The sequence below is a fragment of the Bufo gargarizans genome, chromosome 7 (assembly GCF_014858855.1).
Source record: "Bufo gargarizans isolate SCDJY-AF-19 chromosome 7, ASM1485885v1, whole genome shotgun sequence".
Taxonomy (NCBI): domain Eukaryota; kingdom Metazoa; phylum Chordata; class Amphibia; order Anura; family Bufonidae; genus Bufo; species Bufo gargarizans.
Genome location: NC_058086.1, coordinates 99468774 through 99492101, shown reverse-complemented (window position 1 = coordinate 99492101; position 23328 = coordinate 99468774). Strand labels below are relative to the sequence as shown.

Genomic DNA, 23328 nt, shown 5'->3' with positions numbered 1-23328 from the left:
CGGTTGTATAATCTTTAACATTGCCAAGACGGATCCGTCATGAACTCCATTGAAAGTCAATGGAGGACGGATCAGTTTTCTATTGTGGCAGAGAAAACGGATCCGTCCCCATTGACTTGCATTGGGGGTCATGCCGAATCAGTCTTGCTCTGCATCCCAGGATGGAAAGCAAACTACAACATGTTGCAGTTTGTGAATGGGGACAAAACTGAAGCGTTTTTTTTTCCGGTGTTGAGCCCCTATGACGGATCTCAATTCCTGGAAAACTAAAACGCTAGTGGGAAAGTAGCCTTACTCTGCCTACCTTCGCAAACACTGTATACATAGCACTCAATGAGCACTGTCTAGAGATCAGAAGCGGCAATGACATTTTCTGCTTTGGTTCCAGTGGTCATGTGACCGCCTGGAGCTGGGTGTCTGTGGGAGCTGTCGGTCTTAGCTAGGGATCGACCGATATTGATTTCTTAGGACCGATACCGATAATCTGTGAACTTTCAGGCCTATAGGAACATGAAAATCGACCTAAAGGAGTGGGTCAAATATATTACAAATAATACTAATAGTACTAAGATGGTCCAAAAGACGACACATGATTGACAGAGGTCACACAGACAATTAATACAGCTCACAATACATATTGGTTTTTAATATGTATTAAATTGTACCACTTTTTCTTTTTTATATCAGTCAAAAGGTAACAACTAACAAGAACAACAATGTTCAAATGTGGACATCACCCGATTCACCTCCCACCACCACAGGTTGACATGTATCAAACTGTAGCGTTTTATAGGCTACTTTTAGGAATCCAGTAGGCAGTTCCGTCACCAGTTTTTTTGGCCGGAGATAAAACTGTAGCATGCTGCGGTTTTATCTCTGTCCTGATCAGTCAAAAAGACTGAATTGAAGACATCCTGAATGGATTGCTCTCAATTCAGAATGCATGGGGATAAAACTGATCACTTATTTTCTGGTATAGAGCCCCTGTGATGTCAACCTGTTATCGTGGGAGGTGATGTCCACAAGATGAAACTGTGATAGGAAATTAAAAATAAATACAATGCAAGTGCAACGGTAAATTTATCTAGTGCTGGAATTTATCCTTTCACATATATGTGCCGAGAACCCGCCTTGGTACACAATGAGAGAATATTTAGAATTTCTTCAATACTTCCAGTTGAGAAGGAGTACATTGTAGTGCAGAAAGCACAACATTTCTGCATGTTCTCCTGTTAAACCGCTTCTGTTTCTTTCGTAGATTGCTAACACTTCACTAAAAACACGCTCACTAGGTACAGAGGAGGGGGGAGAGCAAAGGTATCTTCTGGCATAAGAAGCAAGGGTTTTGAAGCGTGCCTCATTTTCTTTCCACCACTCAAGTGGATTGTCCTTTCTATTGATCACTGGTTCTTTTAAATAAAGATGAAGCTCATCATCAAGGCAGACTTTTGGTATAGTTAGAGAATCCTCTACATGAGGCCCCAATAAAACACTGAACATGGCATCAATTTGGCCATGTTTAAGCCTTTTTTCCATGCGTTTCCTTTTTGGGAATTTGTATGTTTCTGTGGTATCATCATCCTGCTCTTCCAGACTAGTAGTACTAGTAGTAGGCTCTTCCAGACTAGTAACATCAGGCTCTTCTAGATGTGACCTTTCTAGAACCCGCAACTCCTTTTGCATATTTTCTGTCAGCCATTCTTTTGCCTTGCTCAATACATTATCAGAAGAGAAAGCATGATGTTTGAATCGAGGATCTAAAAAAAAAAGACATGCCAACACTACGTTTATATTCTCTTCATACTTCAAAAAACATTTGTTGAGGCTTTCCTTCATGACCTCCCTAAGCGTTTTAATGCCACGTGTAGTGGGCCCTTCATTCTCTTGAAGAAGCATCTTCAGCACTCTCACACATGGAATGACGGATGAAACACTTGAGTCGTTATGGCTAACCTCTAGGGTCACTTCCTCTATTGGGAGGAGAGTCTGAATCGGATTTGCTACAATCTCCAACTGATCAGCATTAGGGCAAGAATATCCTCCATGTTCACCAGCGTAGAAGCTAAGAGCTCGCTTTTGTTCCAGCATTTGTAGCATATGGAGTGTGGAGTTCCACCGTGTTGGAACATCCTGAATCAGGCTGTTTTGGGGCAGGCCAAGGTCTGACTGAATGCACCCAGTCGGTGCTTGGCAATGAATGAATGGTGGAAATGACTTGCGCACTTTAGCATGGCAGTTATTTCGATCACAGCTCTCTGGCTTGACAGACCATCATTTACTACAAGTTACAGGGTGTGTGCCATGCAGCTGAGATCTGCCACTTCAGCAAGCTTCATTCTTTCACCATGTTTACTCCGCTGTCTAGAAGCACAAGCAGCACTCAATCTTTGGTTATCTCCCAGTCATCAAGCATGCCTAGACACATTTCTTTAATGTACTTGCCAGTGTGGGATCCTGCATCACCTTTGTGTTCAACACCAACTGCCTTTTTGTCCATCCATTATCAATGAAGTGACACGTAAGACTCATTAGTGATTCTGTTGATCCAGACCAGCAGTCAGTAATGAATGAGAGTGAATTGACAGCGTCCTCTGGTTGTAATATTGTTATCACTTTCTGAACCACCTTGTGATGAATCTTTGGCAGCATTTCCGTTCTGTAAAACTTTTCATTTTTCAGTGTGTACCTTGGCTCAACTATGGACATCAAGCGCTTAAAGCCAGAGTCAGACACCATTGTAAATGGCTGGTTATCCGTAACCATCATCTCTGTGATTGCTCTGTCCAGAAGTTGGGATCTTTCATCTGAATTTTGCCACTTTGTGCGTTTCTGAAATAGGTCTTTTATTTTTGGCTGGAGTAAAGTTGGTGTTTGAGATGATTCCCTTTCTTTGTGCGCGTCATTAAATAATACAACATTAATAATTCTTAGATGGGTCCAAAGATTTGATGTATTCTTTGTTTTTGCAGTTGCAGATCCCATGCTCACATTGATTTTGCATGTGTTGCACATTGCCCGTCCTGGGGTGGGTTGACTAAAATAGTCCCAAACTATACTTTTATTTTTTCTTTGTGCATCCACCTGCATTGAAAGAAGAGGGTAACATGACTACTAGTGCTATTAGCCTTTTAGGAACAGTACAGATTAAGGAACAATGCGCAAGAAATATGTGGAATTGAGGGGGGAGTAAAATATATACTATATATATATATATTAAAAGCTTGTGAGGTGGAGTCACTGGAGTGTATGATGTAGTATGAGCTGAGGTACATATAACACACTGTAACTGTATATGTATAATATAATGAGGTATATTATAAATATATAACTCACATATACAGTGTGTTAAACCTCATACTACATCATACACTTCTTAGGCCTCATGCACACAGCTGTTGTTTTGGTCCGCATCCGAGACGCAGTTTTGGCAGCTCAGATGCATACCCATTAACTTCAATGGGGCCGCAAAAGATGCGGACAGCACTCAGTGTGCTGTCCGCATCCGTTGCTCCGTTCCATGGACCCGCGAAAAAATATATAACCTGTCCTATGGTCTGCGCTTTGCGGACAAGAATAGGCAGTTATATTAAAGGCTGAGTGTCCGTGCCGTTCCGAAAATTGCGAAACGTGCACGGACGCCATCCGTGTTTTGCGGATCCGCGATTTGTGGACCGCAAAACACACCAAGGTCGTGTACTGGAGGCCTTATACATACCTCATATTACACATATACAGTCATGTGAAAAAATTAGGACACCCTTTGAAAGCATGTGGTTTTTTGTAACATTTTTAATAAAAGGTTATTTCATCTCCGTTTCAACAATACAGAGAGATTAAAGTAATCCAACTAAACAAAGAAAACTGAAGAAAAGTCTTTTCAAGATCTTCTGTAAATGTCATTCTACAAAAATGCCTATTCTAACTGAGGAAAAAGATAGGACACCCTCACATGTATTCCCTCTTAAATTGGCTCAGATCTCACACAGGTATATCACACCAGGTGCACATAATTAGTAGATCGTTACTCTGCATGTTGAATGAGGCTTTCCCTATTTAAACCTCAGACATTTAGTTTGGTGTGCTCCTGACTGTTGAAGTGAGAGTGAGCACCATGGTGAGAGCAAAAGAGCTGTCAGAGGACTTCAGAAAAAAGATTGTAGCAGCCTATGAGTCTGGGAAGGGATTTAAAAAGATCTCAAAAGATTTTGAAATCAGCCATTCCACTGTCCGGAAGATAGTCTACAAGTGGAGGGCTTTCAAAACAACTGCCAACATGCCCAGGACTGGTCGCCCCAGCAAGTTCACCCCAAGAGCAGACCGCAAGATGCTAAAAGAGGTCTCCAAAAACCCTAAAGTGTCATCTCGAGAACTACAGCAGGCTCTGGCTACTGTTGATGTAGAAGTACATGCCTCTACAATCAGAAAGAGACTGTACAAGTTTAACTTGCATGGGAGGTGTACAAGGAGGAAACCTTTGCTTTCCAAGAGAAACATCGAGGCCAGACTGACATTTGCCAGAGATAAAGTTGACAAAGACCAGGACTTCTGGAATAATGTTCTTTGGACAGATGAGTCCAAAATTGAATTATTTGGACACAACAGCAGAGGACATGTTTGGCGTAAACCAAACACAGCATTCCAAGAAAAGAACCTCATACCAACTGTGAAGCATGGAGGTGGAAGTGTCATGGTTTGGGGCTGCTTTGCTGCAGCAGGACCTGGTCAGCTCACCATCATAGAATCCACGATGAATTCTACTGTGTATCAGAAGGTGCTTGAAGAACATGTGAGACCATCAGTTAGAAAATTAAAGCTGAAGCGGAACTGGACCATGCAACATGACAATGACCCAAAACATACTAGTAAATCAACCAAAGATTGGCTGAAAAAGAAGAAATGGAGAGTCCTGGAATGGCCAAGTCAAAATCCAGATTTGAATCCCATTGAGATGCTGTGGGGTGACTTGAAAAGGGCTGTACGTGCAAGAAACCCCTCAAACATCTCACAGCTGAAAAAGTTCTGCATTGAGGAGTGGGGTAAAATTTCCTCAGACCGATGTCGAAGACTGGTAGATGGCTACAAGAACCGTCTCACTGCAGTTATTTCAGCCAAAGGAGGTAACACTCGCTATTAGGGGCAAGGGTGTCCTATCTTTTTCCTCAGTTAGAATAGGCATTTTTGTAGAATGACATTTACAGAAGATCTTGAAAAGACTTTTCTTCAGTTTTCTTTGTTTAGTTGGATTACTTTAATCTCTCTGTATTGTTGAAACGGAGATGAAATAACCTTTTATCAAAAATGTTACAAAAAACCACATGCTTTCAAAGGGTGTCCTAATTTTTTCACATGACTGTACAGTGTATAATACCTCGCTCATAACTACATCATACATACATCATACGCTCCTTAGAGTCCTTATATACCTGATAATAGTATACATAATATATAATGTGTGATATATATATATATATATATATATACATACATACATACACACACACACACCTCATACTATTATACATATACAGTGTGTATTATATACCTCATTCATACTACATCATACACACATAGTATGTAATTGTAATGTGCGTATGATGTAGTATATAATATTATAATACATAAATAACACACTGTATATGTATAATAGCATGAGGTATATATAACAGTATATGTTATGTATAGGTATACTATTATCAGGTATATAAGTACTCTAAGGAGTGTATGATTTAGTATGAGCGAGGTATATGATATAATAACACACTGTATGTGTGTAATATAATGAGGTATATAAGGAGTCCTTATATACCTCATTATATTACACATATACAGTGTTATATATCATATACCTCAGTCATACTGTCATACACTCCTTTAGAGTTCTTATATACCTGATAATAGTATACTCATCATATACCTCATATAAACACATATACAGTGTGTTATATGTAATATATATATCTATCTAGCTCATACTACATCATACACCACACATTACAATACAATTACATACTATATAATGTGGCACTGTGTATGATGTAGCACGGTCAAGGTATAGAATACATGTACAAACACACTGTATAATAGTATATAAGCCTGAGGTATATAAGGTGATTCAGAATCATTGTAGGTAACATGACGGCGCACGTATTTATTTTACCATGGCACAACTGTATAGAGTGTAGACTGTAATGGCAGCCGCAGGCACTCTGGTTCTCGCCTCTGCCTAGTACACACTGACCGCCTCCAATGACGTCAGCGTCTGCTCTGGAGTTCCGTTCGGCACATTGCAGGCAGGCACGCCCACAAGCGGAGTCTCTCCTGTATTCCCGCGATAGTTGGCAGTGGTACTGGCAGCCGAAAAGACATGGCAGGACTCAGACTTCAGGTGGGCGCGTGCGGCGTAAGCATTATCGGTGGTATCGGCAGTTTAGATGCCGATAACGTGCAAAAACAGGAATATCGGCCAAACCGATAATCGGTCGATCCCTAGTCTTAGCAGACCCAGATCAGCCGTGCAGTGAGGTTTGCAGTGAGGTTTACAGTGATATATAACCTCTCTGGGGGCAGTTTTCCCCTGAGAAATTGGAAATAAAAATAAAAAACAATGTTAAATGTCTCTCAAAGGCCTTGCATGATTCTATTGGGGGCATAAAGTGTAAAAAAAAAAATACAAAGCCACTACACACCACACTGCATCTTCTAGCCTGGACGACTATAACTCATGCTTCCTACCGGTATATAGTGAAGTTAACATCACAGAATAGGGACAATATATTTAAAAAAAAAAAAAAAAATAAAAGATTTTTAAACATGAAAGATTTTTACATTTTTTCCTATCTATAAAAAAATAAAAGAAATACTAAAATAAAAATGACAAAGCTCCACATAACAGAACGGAAATAAGTTATGGCATTCAAAGACGTACGTGCTAAAGAAAAAAAAAAAAAAAGGATAATTCACTGTTCAGGAAGAAGGGTAAATGGCCCAGTTTGGAGTTAAATATATTAGCTGCTCAAACCTCTCTAATAGCAGTCTGGAATTCAGACTGTTTGGAAAACTGCTGCAACAGGTGACCTTTGCCGTTTTCTAATTAAATCTGAAGTGGATGCTTACTCTAGGCTCACACTTGCATTAGGCTATCTGGCAGCCTGTTCCAGTAGGCTGTTGTGGCATATGCTGTCTGTCAGCCAGACAAAATACAGTGCGAGTATTATGAGGCTATGCTGGATACAGAGAACCATGCACCTGTCTGCAGTCTCATGCCGATGCCCCAGTCACGACTGCTTCTGGCCCCTGCATGACCCGGAAGTGGCTTGGTTACATGACTGCTAAGTTCAGTGACTGGTGTCAGTGGTCACAGGATCAAGCTACTTCATTGTCCTACGGAGACTGGATGCGGCCAGGAACATGGCAGTGGCGTGGGCATGCCTGTGACGGACGAGTGTTTTTTAGTTTTTTTTTTATGGGGGCACAGGACCACTAGTTGATGTAGGGGTGGGCAATATAGACGATATGCGATATAAACTATATAAATTTGGCCAACGACAGAGGTTTCATTTATATCGAAGTAGAACATGGCATGTGTGGAGAAGGAGGGAGTCCCTCCCTCCCCACTGTGTGCAGCTGCCGCTGATTACCAATGAGAATGGAGGAGGAGGGGAGGGACTGTGGTCACTGCGCCACCAATGAGAACAGAGGAGGAAGAGGAGGAAGAGGAGGAGGAGGAGGAGGAGGAGGAGGAGAACCCTAGTCCTATTCACCCTAATAGAGCTATATTAGGGTGAATAGGACTTCACACTCTCCCTGCTGCCCTGTGCATAGTACACACAGCAGCAGGGAGATGACCATGGCAGCCAGGGCTTCAGTAGCGTCCTGGCTGCCGTGGTAACCGATCGGAGCCCCGCGATTACACTGCTGGGGCTCCGATCAGAAGCTGCCACCCTGGGGCCACTGGCACCAATGATTTAATTGTGTGGAGGGGAGGGCCCACAATTAATATAATACTTAAAAGTGGGGGAGTAGGAGGGAGGGGCTGTGGCCACTGCGCCACCAATAAATATAGTTAATATGCCTGAATACAAACGTAGCCTGCATGTGCCGGCCATATCCCATACCCGGCCTCTATGACTGCACGCTGCGATCCACCGCAATTAACACCTCAGGTCCTGAGGGGTTAATTGCGGCGGATCACGGCACGCAGTAATAGAAACCAGGTATGGGATATGGCCGGCACACGCAGGCTACATTTGTATTCAAGCATTAACTATATTTATTGGTGGCGCAGTGGCCACAGGCCCTTTCTCCGGAGGTACTTTATAATATCTGCATTGGTACTTTATAGTATCTGTAAGTGATCAGAACTGATCAGTCAGATCTATAATAGTATTATTGTCACCTTAGATCGCCCTCCACCCAAAACGCAGTGTTTGCCCGATCAGTCGCCCACACGTGCGTTCACCCACGCCCGCCCAGTCACAATTTTTTTTTTATCACTGCACAATCACTACACAAGCGCTGCTGCAATAAAAAAATCTGATGATGTCAGATTACACAAAAGTCGGTGTATTCCGCGCTGCAAGATGAGATTTCTCCTCTGCAGTAAAAAAGATACGTTTGCCAAGGCTTATGAGCTGAGGTGCGGTGTTCATATGCTTTGGCAAACACTTTGTATATAAAAATAAAATAAAACATTTTTTTAAAAATTCTGGCAATGATTTATTCATCCACATCGATTGATGTGAATGGAGAAATCGGGTTTGCCAGGGCATACAGGCTGAGTGGGTTTGGATGTTGGGCGGAGCTCCTATGTCCTGGCAGACGCCTTTCCCCTCCTTTTTTTTTTGTTGGCAGAGACGTTTTCATCCACATTGATCGATGCGAATGAAGAAATCTGTGCCGTTCATTTTTTCTTTCAGCCCAGAGGCTGAACGAAAAATAAATAAATAAATTATATTATCTCTATATCTATCTCTATCTCTCAATTTCTGCTAACTTGTGCCAAAAAAAACAAAAAACAACAACTTCTATGAACTCACCATGCCCCTCACGGAATACCTTGGGGTGTCTTCTTTCCAAAATGGGGTCACATGTGGGGTATTTATACTGCCCTGGCATTTTAGGGGCCCTAAAGCGTGAGAAGAAGTCTGGAATCCAAATGCCTAAAAATGCCCTCCTAAAAGGTACTCATTGGAATTTGGGCCCCTTTGCGCATCTTGGCTGCAAAAAAAAAGTGTCACTCATGTGATATCACCGAAATATCTTTGTAAATGACAACTTTTAACATTTATTTTTATTTTATTTTTTTATACAAAGTTGTCATTTACAGAGATATTTCTCACACACAGTATGGGTACATGTGAAAATACACATTGCCCTACTTCTCCCGAGTATAGCGATACCACATGAGTGACACTTTTTTGCACTGAGTGACACTTTTAGGATTTCACAGGGCATTTTTACGCATTTGGATTCCAAACTACTTCTCACGCTTTAAGGCCCCTAAAATGCAAGGGCAGTATAAATACCCCACAAGTGACCCCATTTTAGAGAGAAGACACCTCAAGATATTCCGTGAGGGGTATGGTGAGTTCGAGTAAAATTGTATTTTTTGTCACAAGTTAGTGGAATATGAGACTTTGTAAGAAAAATAAAAATTCAATTTCCACTAACTTGTGACAAAAAAATAAAAACTTCCATGAACTCACTATGCCCATCAGTGAATACCTTAGGGTGTCTACTTTCCGAAATGGGTAATTTGTGGGGTGTTTCTACTGTCTGGGCATTGTAGAACCTCAGGAAACATGACAGGTGCTGAGAAAGTCAAAGTGCGTAAATACATTTTTTTGCACCATAGTTTGTAAACGCTATAACTTTTACCCAAACCAACAAATATACACTTATTCCCCCTTTTTTTTTATCAGACATGTAGAACAATAAATTTAGAGAAAAATTTATATAGAAATGTAGTTTTGCTTGAAAAATGACATTTTTTTGCAAACATTTTGGTCATTTTTGATTAATATCAAAGAAAGTAAAAATGTCAGCAGCGATAAAATACCACCAAATGAAAGCTCTATTAGTGAGAAGAAAAGGTGGTAAAATTCATTTGGGTGGCAAGTTGTATGACCGAGCAATAAACCGTGAAAGTAGTTAGTGCAGAATTGTAAAAAGTGGTCTGGTCATTAAGGGGGTTTAAGCTGAGGTGGTTAAATGGTGCCATTAGAAAGAAAAACTTTGTCCCGCAAAATTTAATACCTCATCTGTCTATCTGAATGAACCAAAAAAAAAAAAAAGAAGTTATGGCTATGAGAAGCAGAGAATAAAAAAGCATAAATAAATTAAAAAAATTAAAATAAAAAAAAATAAAAAAAAATTGCAGAGTGCTTAAAGTTATGTCAGGATTGATGCAAAAATACTTCAATTACTCTTACCGGTAATATGTTTTCCATGAGCCCATGACAGCACCTGTGAGAGATCCTCCCCCTTCCGGACAGGAAACAGGAACTTCCCAGCTCTTTAAATTGGTCCACTGCTTTCCACTCTGTTCTTTCCTGTTTCCTGTCCAGAGACAGGAGGATTTCTTCTCAGGTCTGTTTTTTCACCACTCAGTATTTGACAAGATTCCTGGGACAAGAAATACACCTATATACAGTGAAACTAAGAACACAAGCAAAAAAAATAACAAGAAAAACTGTGCCAAATATATGCCCAGGCATATCTCCTCTTTGACTCAACACATATATAGATTTTTTTCATTTTTTTGCAATATAGATATATTTTACATATTTTTTTTTTTAGGGAGGGAATTATGTAGGTGCTGTCATGGACTCATGGAAAACATTAACGGTAAGAGTAATTGAAGTATTTCCATTGCACCCCATGACAGCACCTATGAGAGATTAGACTAGAGGACTATTAAGGAGGGACTACAGCCTGCAGCACCTTTCTCCCAAAAGACATATCCTGCACAGACAAAAGGTCCAATCTGTAGTGCTTGTAAAACGTGGAGGGGGAACTCCAATTTGCTCAATGGTAGCACACACCTTTTCTGCCCAGGAAGAGGCTACTGCCCTAGTGGAATGAGTAGAAAAATCCAAAGGATACCCGACAACCTGACTGTGAATATGCCAGACCTATCGCTCTCTTAATCCATCTGGCTGAGGTACGGCTTGTGACTTTCAAGCCTCTTCTGACCCTGAAACTGAACAAAGAGTTGTGGGGTTTTCCTAAAGCTCTTCGTAGACTCTAAATATGCACAGACACACCTTCTCACGTCTAAAGTATGAAAGGACTCTTCCCCCTCATTCTTTGGGTTTTGACAAAAAGGAGGGGAGAACTATTTCCTGAGATTTATAGAATACCAAAAACTACTTTGGGCAGGAATGCAGGATTCGGTTTGAACACAATTCTATCCTCCAGAATCTGAGTATATAGCGGGGAAGATGACAAAGCAGATAGTTCTACTCGTCTGGCAGCTGTAATGGCCACTAAAAATACAGTTTTAGAGGATAGCATCTTTAAGGGGATGTCTCCAAGGGGCTCAAACGGGGCTTTGGTTAGAGCGGATAGCACCAGGTTAATGTCCCACAGGGCCGATTTAGATTTAACTGGAGGACATAGTCTAAGAGATGAGCAGCTAATCTAAAGGTCAAAGAGAGCACTCAGTGCCGAGACCTGGACTTTGAGAGTGCTAGGTTTAAGTTTTTTGTTAAGGCCTTCCTGCAAGAAACTCAGAATTAAAGGGATGTTGGGCGAGCTCAAGTCTGCAAACTGAAGGAAGGTCTTCCATACTCTCAGATATATTTCGGAGGTGACCTTTTTCCTACTAGCTAGAAGAGTCCCAATCACTTGTTCTGATAGACCTCTGGACTTGAAGAATCGCCTCTCAAAATACAGGTTGTCAGGTGCAGGTTCTTCACTTCCGGTTGATGTAGGGGGCCCTGATATAGTAGGTCCTGCCTTTCTGGAAGTATCCAGGGATCGGCTATTGAGTGTCCTCAACCAGGCAAACCAGACTCTTCTCGGACAGAACGGTGCTATTAGGATCACCGTTGCCTGCTCCCTCCTGATCTTTTGGATCACTCTGGGCAGTAGGCTGATGGGAGGAAACGCATAGACTAGGTCCTTCCCCCATGGTTGTAAGAGCGCATCTGTGCCTATAGAAAGATCTTCCCTGCTCAGAGAAAATAATCTTTTGCATTTTTTGTTCTCCATCGAAGCGAATAGATCTATTGTGGGAGATCCCCATAGGGCTTCTATTTGGTGAAATGCTGTCTGAATCAGACACCAATTCACCTGGCTGAATCTGTGCCTGCTGAGAAAGTCCGCCTGGTGATTCTCTGAGCCTTTCAGATGGACCGCTGAGAGAGAAAGCTTTCCCCTGTATTAGCAAGAAGATCCTGGGTGCCAGCTGCATTAACTGAGGAGATCTTGACCACCCTTGTTTGTGGATATAAGCTACTACTGAGGCGTTCTCAGATATGAGCCTGACATGTTTTTGAGGCATTGATGGGAGACTTTCCTTTAATGCACACAGGACTGCCCTTAACTCCATAGCATTTTGGGATTGAGCACTCTGGGTTCTTGACCAAGGGCCTTGGGGGGAAAAAAATAAAAATAAAATAAAATAAATGAATGGGCCCCCCACCCCCAATGGCTTGCATCGGTGGTTATTATTAGGGGGACCTGTTTCAACCACTCTACTCCCTGACTCAGGTTCAGAGTTTTTAGCCACTAAGTTAGGGACCCGGTCACTGACCCCGGGATCACAATCTTGCGATCCAGGGATAGCAACCCCCTGTCCCAATTGGACAAAATGTGCCATTGAAGGATTCTGGACCTGAATTGGGCCCACCTCACAGCAGGAATGAAAGCCGTCATCCGACCCAGAATAGACATTGCTTTTCTTAGAGACACTTCCTTGGTTCTGCTGAAAACCCTGATTTTCTGCTGAATAGCTCTCCTTTTATCTACCAGAAGATACGATTTCTGCATCTGGGAATCTAGTAAGACGCCTAGGAAAATACATTTGGAGGTTGGAATCAGGGACGATTTATCCCAATTTATTAACCAGCCGAGACTTATCAGGGTCCCCAGGACCTCCTGTATTTGAGATATCAACACCTCTGGGAACTGCCCTACCAAGAGAAGGTCGTCCAGGTATGAGATTATAATGATGTCTGATCTTCTTATCTCTGCCATTAACTTCGTGAAGAGCCTCAGCGCCTGCGATATACCAAAGGGAAGTGCTCTGGACTGCAGATGGACAATCGATTCCCCCATCTTTACCACTACCCTGAGGTATTTCTGAGATGATGGATGAATGGGCATGTGATAGTAGGCATCTTTTATATCTATTGAGGCCATCACGCAGTTGGGGGACAGATGAAGGACCGTCGAGGAGATTGACTCCATCCTGAATTTTTGGTATGTCAGATATTGGTTGAGACTCTTCAAATTTATTATCAGTCGGAATGTCATGTTGGGTTTGGGAACCAAAAATAGGGTCGAATAGAAGCGCTCTCCTTGTTCGTTTTAGGACTGCCTTGCCCAGGAGGTTGTTTATTTATTCCATGAGTGCCGCCTGTTCTGGAGAATGTTGATTTATAGATGTGATTTTTAATGTCCTGGGTGGTAGCTTTTTGAAGTCTAGGCGGTAGCCTTCCTCTATAATACTTACGCTTGCGGTAATATTTCACCAGGCAGGAGAAAACGAAGAAAGACGACCTCCTACCTGGGGCCTGGCGTCATTGCTGAGAGGAACTCAAAGTCTGAGGTCTGGATTTAAACAGCATGCTTTTTGATTTATCCGATCTCCATTCCCTTCTTTTCTTCTGATCCCCAAAACCCTTCCTTCTCTCACTATTCCAAAATGGCTTCTCCTGTCTAGGAAAGGACAGCGTTTGAAATCCTTTTTTCTTATCAGATGCCTTATCTAAAATATCGTCCAAGGCTGACCCAAACAAAAAATTTCCTTGACAAGGAAGGGCACATAGCTTAGACTTTGATGCTACATCGCCCTTCCACCCCTTCAACCATAGGGACCTTCTGGCTGAATTGGACAGTGCGGCCGCTCTAGCAGAAATGCATCAGCGGAGGCATTAAAAATAAAGTCTACTGCTCTGGATATGGTTGGTATAGCTTCCAGAGGCTCATCCCTAGGAGTCTTGTTATCTATATGAGACTCTAGTTCCTCCAACCAGACTAGTAGTCGCTATATTCAGTTTAAAGGCAGAAGAAGATGCCTCCCAATTCTTTCTTAAGTAGGCATCTGCCCTTTTGTCCATTGGATCTTTAAGGTACCTTAAATCCTCAAACGGAAGAGCTGATTTTTCATTTATTTTTGCTACAGGGGCGTCTACCCTGGGTACCTCCTGCCAAGCTGATACTTCTTGATCATCAAAGGGGTACTTTCTCTTAACCGTTTAATCCAGTCTGATACAACCCTGAATGGCTTTAGGCTTTCAAACATGAGTTCTGGCCTAGACCTGGACTCCTTTTCCTCCTCCAGCTCCATCGTGGATCTAACTGCTTTTAATAGTAGAGCCGTATCCTCCACTCTAAATAACGGTTTCCCTGTCAAATCCTCAGAGGAGGAATCTGAACTTGCAATGGCGCCCTCCTCAGACTCAGAATCCGTAGTATCCTCCACTATCGCCTGAGCCTTCTTATGTCTGGATGAGCTAGACAGGGATTTTTTAAGATGTTCCACAGAAGAACGAACTTCCTTTTTAACTAACTCCTGGATGCTTTGCAATAAAGATGGCGACTCGTCTGCTAACAACTTATCCAGACAAGGTTGGCAACAGGTTTTGGGGTAGGACTGGCCCAATTTACGCTTGCAAATTTCACACTCCTTAGCTCTTGTTTTGTGGGTAGCTTTTCTTGGGGCTTCTTTAACCTGCATTTAATAAAATAGCCCCAGTCTAATTCTGACCACAATAATAACTCCCTAAACGGAGATGGTGGGGGTTAACCCCTCTTACCCCCAGGAGTACCATGCTGGATTCAGAAAGCAGCTCCTGTCTGTCTGTGCGCAGTTGAACTTCCCCTTCTTCTTGCATGATGCCGCTTCAAGGGGGGCAATGGAGGGACGATCTGGCCGTCCGGTCAAGTATCTGTCTTGCCGCTGCTTCCTCCATGCTGGCTGGCGTTCCCTTTTTCAAATGGGTCGCGCAACTCCCGCCATGTTTATGCTCCTCCCCTTCTGGCCGGTGGAACGCACACATCACTTCCGGTGGATGCGCGCGTCCAGACTCGGCCTGCCGCAAATGAGAGAAGATACACCTCACATCGAACTTCGCCGGCCTGGCAAGGGACAATAAGGCAGCCACAGAAGGGAAAAACGCTGGGCTTCTCAGCGTCTCCTATTGGAGACTTACGCCGACAGATACCTCTACTAGGTTTCAGTCCTTTTAACCCTAGAGGTCCTGCAGCCCCAAAAACAGACCTGAGAAGAAATCCTCCTGTCTCTGGACAGGAAACAGGAAAGAACAGAGTGGTGGAAAGCAGTGGACCAATTTAAAGATCTGGGAAGTTCCTGTTTCCTGTCTGGAAGGGGAGGATCTCTCACAGGTGCTGTCATGGGGTGTAATGGAAAATTTAAATCAGGCATCATATAATACATGACAATCTCTTTCTAACAAAGCTAGAACTAGCCCTCTATAGCACCTGGGTTCCAGAGATCTCTACATTCGTTGCTCCAATTGTGCTGCTAGATTTATATCAGGCTGACAGCTCAGGGGGGGTTTGTCACTTCTGGTGAAGCTCTTTCCCTGTAACAACCACATTTTCTAACAGAAGATATGGCTTGTGGCAGTTGAAGATTTAAACTGAGCATGCGCGACCACCTCAGTGAGGTGGACAAAGTAAAAGAACAAACAGCAGGTGGCACTATAGAGAAACATTTTATTGAGTAGCTCTGTGGCTACAATACATTTTTAATCAATGCAATTACAAAAGTAGATTTTAGTGATGTTTTGAAAATTGTAAAAAAAAATTGTGGCGCAACCCCTTTAAAGGACAATTATAGTCAATGGAGATCAGGGGCACGCGTGCGCTAGCGGCAGCACGGATCCGACAGAACAGCCTGCCGGAGTTAATTGCCGCTAGTGTGAAATGAGCCTTATTTAGAAACCAGTAATAGTTGTGCATCTCTGCAGCTGCTGGCCATATCATGACTGCCTCATTTGTCCTTACCCTCTGGTTCGCAGAAACTTATCTAACTGGATGTAAACCACAATGTTCTTATTCAATGCTGGTAAACAAGGATCTTAAAAATAATGAGGTATCAGGAAAAGAAAGACTTTTGCATACAACAATCATATGTACTGTACAACAACTGTAATAGATTGCATAGAATTGCTCAAAAACAATGCCAATGCGACATATATAACAGCTCACGTGTGAAACATGATAAAAAAAACAAAGATTTTATTTTTATTTGCTCACTGGAATGTCATTGCTCCTGCCTCTAGAGTACATCGAGCTGGGGACTGTTCATTCAACTTGCGGAACAGCTGCTTGGCTTGGTTTTGATACTGTTGCAAGTCTCGCCCAGACTACAAAAAATATAAATAAATAAATTATTAAGAACGTAAATCTCTTTATTAACTAAATTAAATAAACACAGAGGTAGTAAAAAGAACTTGAGTAATGAAGATCGCAAGAAAGAAAATGCCCTTATCTGTAAGAGACAAAAATAATGGCAGAGGAAGGGAATATGGAAGTACAGGGATAAGTCTAGACTTATGTGACTTGCATGAGACTGGCTAAATGGGAGGTATAGGGATGTGGAGAGGATGCGCCTGGTGTAGTCTTATGAGTGATGAAATATCCACATAATAGAGCCTAGGCAGAGGCCAAGGTATTTGCGATAAGAGGGAATAGTCTTCCAGGTCCAGTGTTAACACCTTTAACACATAATGTCGCAAATGTACGGCATTATGCGCCCGCATATGCATGGAGAGGGCTGCTGCAGGGAGCGTGCTCCATACGAGGTGGTTGCCGGCTGTATCAGGTTAATATAGTTATAATAGTTAATAAATAAAAAGGAAAAAAATATATATTACATTTTATATATTTCAATCATCCCCTGTTCTCAGATTTTACATATAAAAAATAAAGTAATAAACATATTAGGTATAGCTGCATCGAAAATGTCTGATTAAAATACATTTAAAAAAAAAATCCTGTGTGGTGAACGCTGTAACAGAAATAAAAATAAAATGAAAGACACGCTAGTCGACATTTTTTAGTTTTTTGTGCCCCCCCCCCCTCAAAAATTGTGATCAGAAAGTCATGCATACTACAAAAATGATACTAATAAAAACTACCGTTTTTTTAATGCAAAAAAGCCCTCATACAGCTCTGTAAACCAAAATATATTTAAAAAAAAGTTATGTTTGTGAGACTATAGTGATGCAGAGAAAATTATAATTTTTTAAAAGCTTTTAATTTTTATTTTAAAACTAAACATAATAAAAACTATACAAGTTTGATATTGCTGCAATCTTATTGAGCCACAGAATAAGGGCGTTGTGTTATTTTTAGAGCAAAGTGAATGTCAAAATGTGATGTCAAAAACCCAAAAACCTTGGTGGAATTGTGGGGTTTTTCATAGCCATTGAGAAAAAAGAAGAAGCTCACTTTCTCCCTGGCTGTGATGCACCTTATTTCCAGCAGCCTTCTTTTTACTTTATTTTGTCCTTTTGATATATAGGCTCTTTTTACGATATGCTAATGAGGCTCCAAGGTGCCCAGAGGGGCGTTTTTTTCCTTCTCCGGTGCCCAGTGACGCCCCCCTGCAGTGCCCAATAACGCCTCCTGATCCTCAAATAACCTCCCACAGCCCTGGCAAACGGTTCCGCCCCCTCCCCACGTCATAGTCTACCTTCTAGAAATGCCCCATCCTTCTTCCTGTTGGCGGCCAGAAAACTTGCGCAGGCGCAGTACCGCCTGCGGCCTGCGCGATCATCAAGCTCCTGAGGGCAACAGCCTCAAAAGTCTCACTGGGCATGCGCTGAGCCCAGTGATGCAACCTGAGCGCTGTTGCCCTGAGGAGGTTGATGATCGCGCAGGCACAGGCCGCAGGCGGTTCTGCGCCTGCGCAAGTTTTCTGGCCGCCTGCGCGAGTTTTCTGCTCCTGTGACAAAAAATGATTATCATAGTTTATGATAGAAACTGGCGTGAATAGCTCAAGTGTTTGGTAGATATTACCTGATGTAGATTTGCTTTCCTGAGATCTAACTGCCAGAAGATGTGCCAAATTTTACATCTTAAAGAGGACCTTTCACCGATCCTGATATTGTGAACCAAGTATACAGACATGGAGAGCGGCGCCCGGGGATATCACTGCACTTACTGTTATCCCTGGGCGCCGCTCCATTCTCCCGCTATGCCCTCCGGTATCTTCGCTCACTAAGTTATAGTAGGCAGAGATTTCAGTCACTGAGTTATGGTAGGCGGAGTCTGCCCTTGTTCTGCTGTAGCGCTGGCCAATCGCATTGCAGAGCTCACAGCCTGGGAGAAAATAACCTCCCAGGCTGTGAGCTCTGCGCTGCGAGGGCATAACGGGAGAACAGAGCGGTGCCCGGGGATAATAGTAAGTGCAGTGAGACCCCAAGTGCCGCTCTCCATGTCTGTATAGTTAGTTCACATTGTCATAATTGGTGAAAGGTCCTCTTTATTAAATGTCCCTCTTTATCTAAAATACTGCATTTATTCACTCAATAAGATGCATTTTTTCTCACAAAAGTGGGGGGAAATGGCATTGCATCTTATGAAGTGAATACTAATGAGCGCACAGTAGACTATAGTGACTGGTGCTAGCTGTATTCACCAGTCCCTGGTCTTCTGACGGCTCCGCTCTGTGCCGAGTCCTGACTGCATAAAGTGTGTACTTTGACCTGACGCTGTGCGACATCAGGTCACAGCGCAGTGCAGTGCTGGCAGAAGACCAGCAAGCAGTGAGTGCAGGAAGAGCGCGCTGGATCTCGCGAGTGGCGGCAGGAGACCTAAGGCTACTTTCACACCTGCGTTCAGGTGTCCGCTCGTGAGCTCCGTTTGAAGGGGCTCACAAGCGGCCCTGAACGCAGCCGTCTGGCCCTAATGCATTCTGAGTGGAGGCGGATCCACTGAGAATGCATCCGTCTGCCAGCGCTCAGCCTCCGCTCCGCTCAGTGAGCAGACACATGAACGCTGCAAGCAGCGTTCGGGTGTCCGCCTGGCCGCGCGGAGGCGAGCGGATCCGTTCCGACTTATAATGGAAGTCAATAGGGACGGATCCGCTTAAAGATGACACCATATGGCTCAATCTTCAAGCGGATCCGTCCCCCATTGACTTTTAATATAAAGTCTGAACGGATCCGCTCAGGCTACTTTCACACTTAGAAATTTTTCTAAGTTATAATGCAGACGAATCCGTTCTGTGAAATGCTCAGAGCATTTCACAGCTACTGAGGAAGGAACATAGTACCGAAACGCGTCTAGTGTGACCCAGGGCTGTGGAGTCGGTAGATAAATGCTCCGACTCCTCCGTTTTTTGTACTTCCGACTCCGACTCCTCTGTACTTAATATGCAAATGTATTTTATACATTCCTTGAAGGAAAGAAAGAAGTTCTTCTAAGCTCTTCTAGCACAGAGAGGTAGTTGGGCAGAAGCTGCTGCCTTCTCCTTTGTGTGCTGATCTTCTGCTGAAGATCGGGCAGTGGGAGTATCCAAGAAGGGACATTTATTTTAAAACATGATTTCCCTAGAAGAATTCCATAGTCATGTTTAAAGTTTAAGCTAACATTCTGAGTTTACACGTTTTATAGCCTTAGCTGAATGACAGCAGTTTTTCCAATGGTTTACAGCAGGGATGTCAAACTCGTGGCCCTCCAGCTGTTGCAAAACTACAACTCCCATCATGCCTGGGCATACTACAGCTATCAGGGGATGATGGGACTGATCTATGCTCATATGTCCAACCAAGGCCACTAACTTTGCGATCAAAATCGGACCACATACTGAAAGAACTCTGCTATACCAGCTTCCACTACGCCATCGATCACAGGCTATCTTCCGGGAGGACACGTGGGACGCTGTGTGGAGAGAGGTCGGAGCCCATTTCACAAAGACAGCTGGTGGAGTAATATCAGGTGAAGGCGGTGAGATTAACACCAGCGGGCGACATCTGAATATAGTAGTATTCACACCAACAGCCGCTAACGAAGCTCCTTGAACCATTTGGTTCCAACAACCGGTAAAATAGTACACAGTACTAAACTTTTTATATATTTGAAGTCTGCAAAAAATGTAAACAATACTAACCAAAGGTCATATATATTTTTTGGAGTACTCCAGTCGTATAGGTGTGTGCGTGAGCTCCGCACTATTTATGTCTATACAATTATGCTGATATGTTGACATTAATGTACGTGTATTTTAAATGAGTAATAAATATATGTGTGCAAAAAGACTGTGAGACAGCCTAAATTATTCTAAAAAAATAAATAAAAAATATTTTCTTAATTTCCTCCTCTAAACTCTAAGTGCATCTTATGGAGCGAAAATGATGGTATGTTAGAAGAGTGTGAATTTTCAATGAGCTTTCAGAGTATTTATAGTGAGCCACATGTCATAGTTACTACATAACATAAAAAGCATAGTTTAGTACAGATTCACACCTGTCCACATGCATTCTTTATTTCAGACAATAATTGTCACTTATTGAGATCTGTAGTGTGGCGTTTAAGAACATACATGGCATTGTCTGAAGAGATTCATGAGATGTAGACTCCATCTGCAATATCACCACTGGTTTCTCCGTGACCACACATCTGTATTGTAGATCACACATGGACTCATAAATTTCTATGTTGCGCATGCAAAAAAAACTGATACCATTCGTGTGCTGTCTGCATTCGTATGTCCATCCCGCAAATTATAGACCATGTCCTATTTCTATTAAAGGGGCTGAGAAAAATGCAGATTGCACATAGAAAGTATACATATTTTATGGATCCACATTTCCAGATCTGTTTGACATCCATGAAAAAAAAAAAAAGAAATCTGTCTGCGTTTCACCCATGACAGATCTGTTTAATCTGTTAGTTTTTTTGCCCTCCGTGTGTCATCCGTATTGCATGGACACTGCTCAGATGAAAATTCATTTCAAAAGCATCTCATATAAGTGGTCAATGAACAATGGACCAAACACGGATGCCCATCCATGTTGTGCCCATGATTTTCAGAAAATGCAGACAGAACGTGAGTAAAACGCGGAAATGTGAATGAGGCCTCTCAATCAGCATGGGGAGCCATCGGACTATGTGCTGCAGAGTATAACATCATGTTCTACCTCTGTAATGGCTCTTTGTCACTTGCTGGCCTCAGAACGGGCAGAAAAATGGGCCTGACAGCTAGTCTTTAAAAGCACACTACAAGCCAAACTGACCGCTTAGTTTTGCTGAGTGGTGAAGTTTTGTAACACTCTCACCATGTACTTCAGGACTGCCAATGCTGAGATGAGATAAGGGGTAGACTCCTTTACTGATCCACACCTAATCAGCAACCAAATGCTGCACTGCACACAGTCTACACCAAACCAATGTCACAATGCCCGGTGTGCACAGGCCAATGGAGAAAGAAGCTGCCACTCACGTGCAGGCGACACAGACCTCAATTCCCTAACAAATATGTCCTGAGGACTAGTCACTTTACCTGCGCTATGCCACACACCACCTGCGATACTTCTCACCTACCTGCTCATCCTCCTGCATAGATGCTGCCAGCGGCAGGCCGTCTGCCACCCGGGCAATCATTGTAAGCAACACCATGATTAACACTAAAGCAAATGACAACTAGAAGCGATGAGTTGGCCGGAAGTGTTTCAGTAGCTCTCTACGTTGCACTGGCCATGGTCACCTATAAACTTCGTCCGGTTGTCTAAGAAGAAACGTTCCTAGAGACAAAGGTTCCGCTTTGGAGTTGACTGCACGGTGAAATCGTTATGAATGCACGATTGCGGTACATTCATTTTAACTTTCCGTGGTACATGTACTATTTATGCTTCCCTTTACCTTGCATTTACTTGCCAGGGGAATAGAATTAGAGAACAGCAAGTAATTTTAGAGTCTCTTTATAACCATACATCCATGTATGGGGAGACGGTTGTGACTAAATACTATACTCCGTAAGGACCTGGTGCTCACCAATGATAGGAAATTTCGTTGATCTGGTTATTGAACTCTGTTAGGATTTAGTTGTTTCTCAATGACTTGGCTAAATCCCCTTGTCTATTAGGACCTGGTCATTAACTATGTCCAGTAACACATCTTCTACATGGATACAGTGTATTAGTATACAAAAAAGTTATATAGGTGACTATTATAAGCCTCTTTTATGTTTATATTTATTTCTGAAAAATCTTTACAATAAACAATAAAAAAAAATGTTGTTCCTGTGATATTCATGGTAAAGCACTTTGCAGAAACATCTGATCATGTGATCTCTGTCAGGGTCAGCGCTTCCATTAAGGCAAGGGGGGCAATTGCCCCCGGGCCCCCAAGTCCATATTTTCGTGGGCCCCGTCCTCCGTAGCGGCAAGTGGGGGCGGCGGCGGCAGGGCACAGGGAGATGAGCGCTTCCATTGTGGAAGCGCTCATCTCCGTAGTCATCTGTATCACCGTCCTCAGGACAGCGATACAGATGGCTGTGCGGAGGAGCAGGGGAAAGGCGTGTCCCTCCCCTGTTCCTCTGATAGGCTGCCGGCACTAGGCCAGCAGCCTACCAGAGGCCGGCGCAGGCGGCGTGATGACGTTGTCACGCCGCCTGAGCCGTACAACGCGGGACACAGGCCGGAAGAGGGTGTGTGTGTTTTTTTGTGTACAATACTGGCGGCTCCTGATATGAGGGAGGGCTCTGGCTACTGGCACCTGATGGGGGGGGCTCTGGCTACTGGTACATTATAGTGGGGGCTCTGGCTACTGGCAAATGATAGGGGGGCCTATGGCTACTGGCACATGATAGGGGGGCTCTTGTTACTGGCACAAGATGGTGGGGGGGCTCTTATTACTGGCACATGATTGGGGGGCATCTATGGGGGCACCTTTTACTGGCACATTATTGGGGACACTTATTGCTGGCACATTATTGGTGGAAACTATAGGGGCATCTACTGAGGCCACAAAGAAGGGGTATTTTATATGGGGGGCTATGTACAGTAGCATTTTATACTGTGACACATTATGGTGGGTACTATAGGGAAGGGGGAGAGGAGTACTATGGGGTCATCTACGGGGGCATTAAGAAGGGGAGGTATTTTATAATTGCAAATTATGGGGGAC

General features: G+C 43.0%; 1 protein-coding gene across 1 annotated transcript in view; it reads right to left on the bottom strand.

Moving 5' to 3' along the window:
* SEC22B (SEC22 homolog B, vesicle trafficking protein) overlaps nt 1–21901 on the bottom strand; it is a 106851-nt gene extending 84950 nt beyond the window's left edge. Inside the window, exons 1-2 of the mRNA XM_044301471.1 lie at nt 21745–21901; nt 16450–16559 (exon numbers count right to left, since the gene is read on the bottom strand). Coding sequence (XP_044157406.1) covers nt 16450–16559; nt 21745–21819 — 185 coding nt within the window. The 5' untranslated portion in view covers nt 21820–21901. The remainder of the gene's footprint in view (nt 1–16449; nt 16560–21744) is intronic.
* Nucleotides 21902–23328: the final 1427 nt, after the last annotated feature.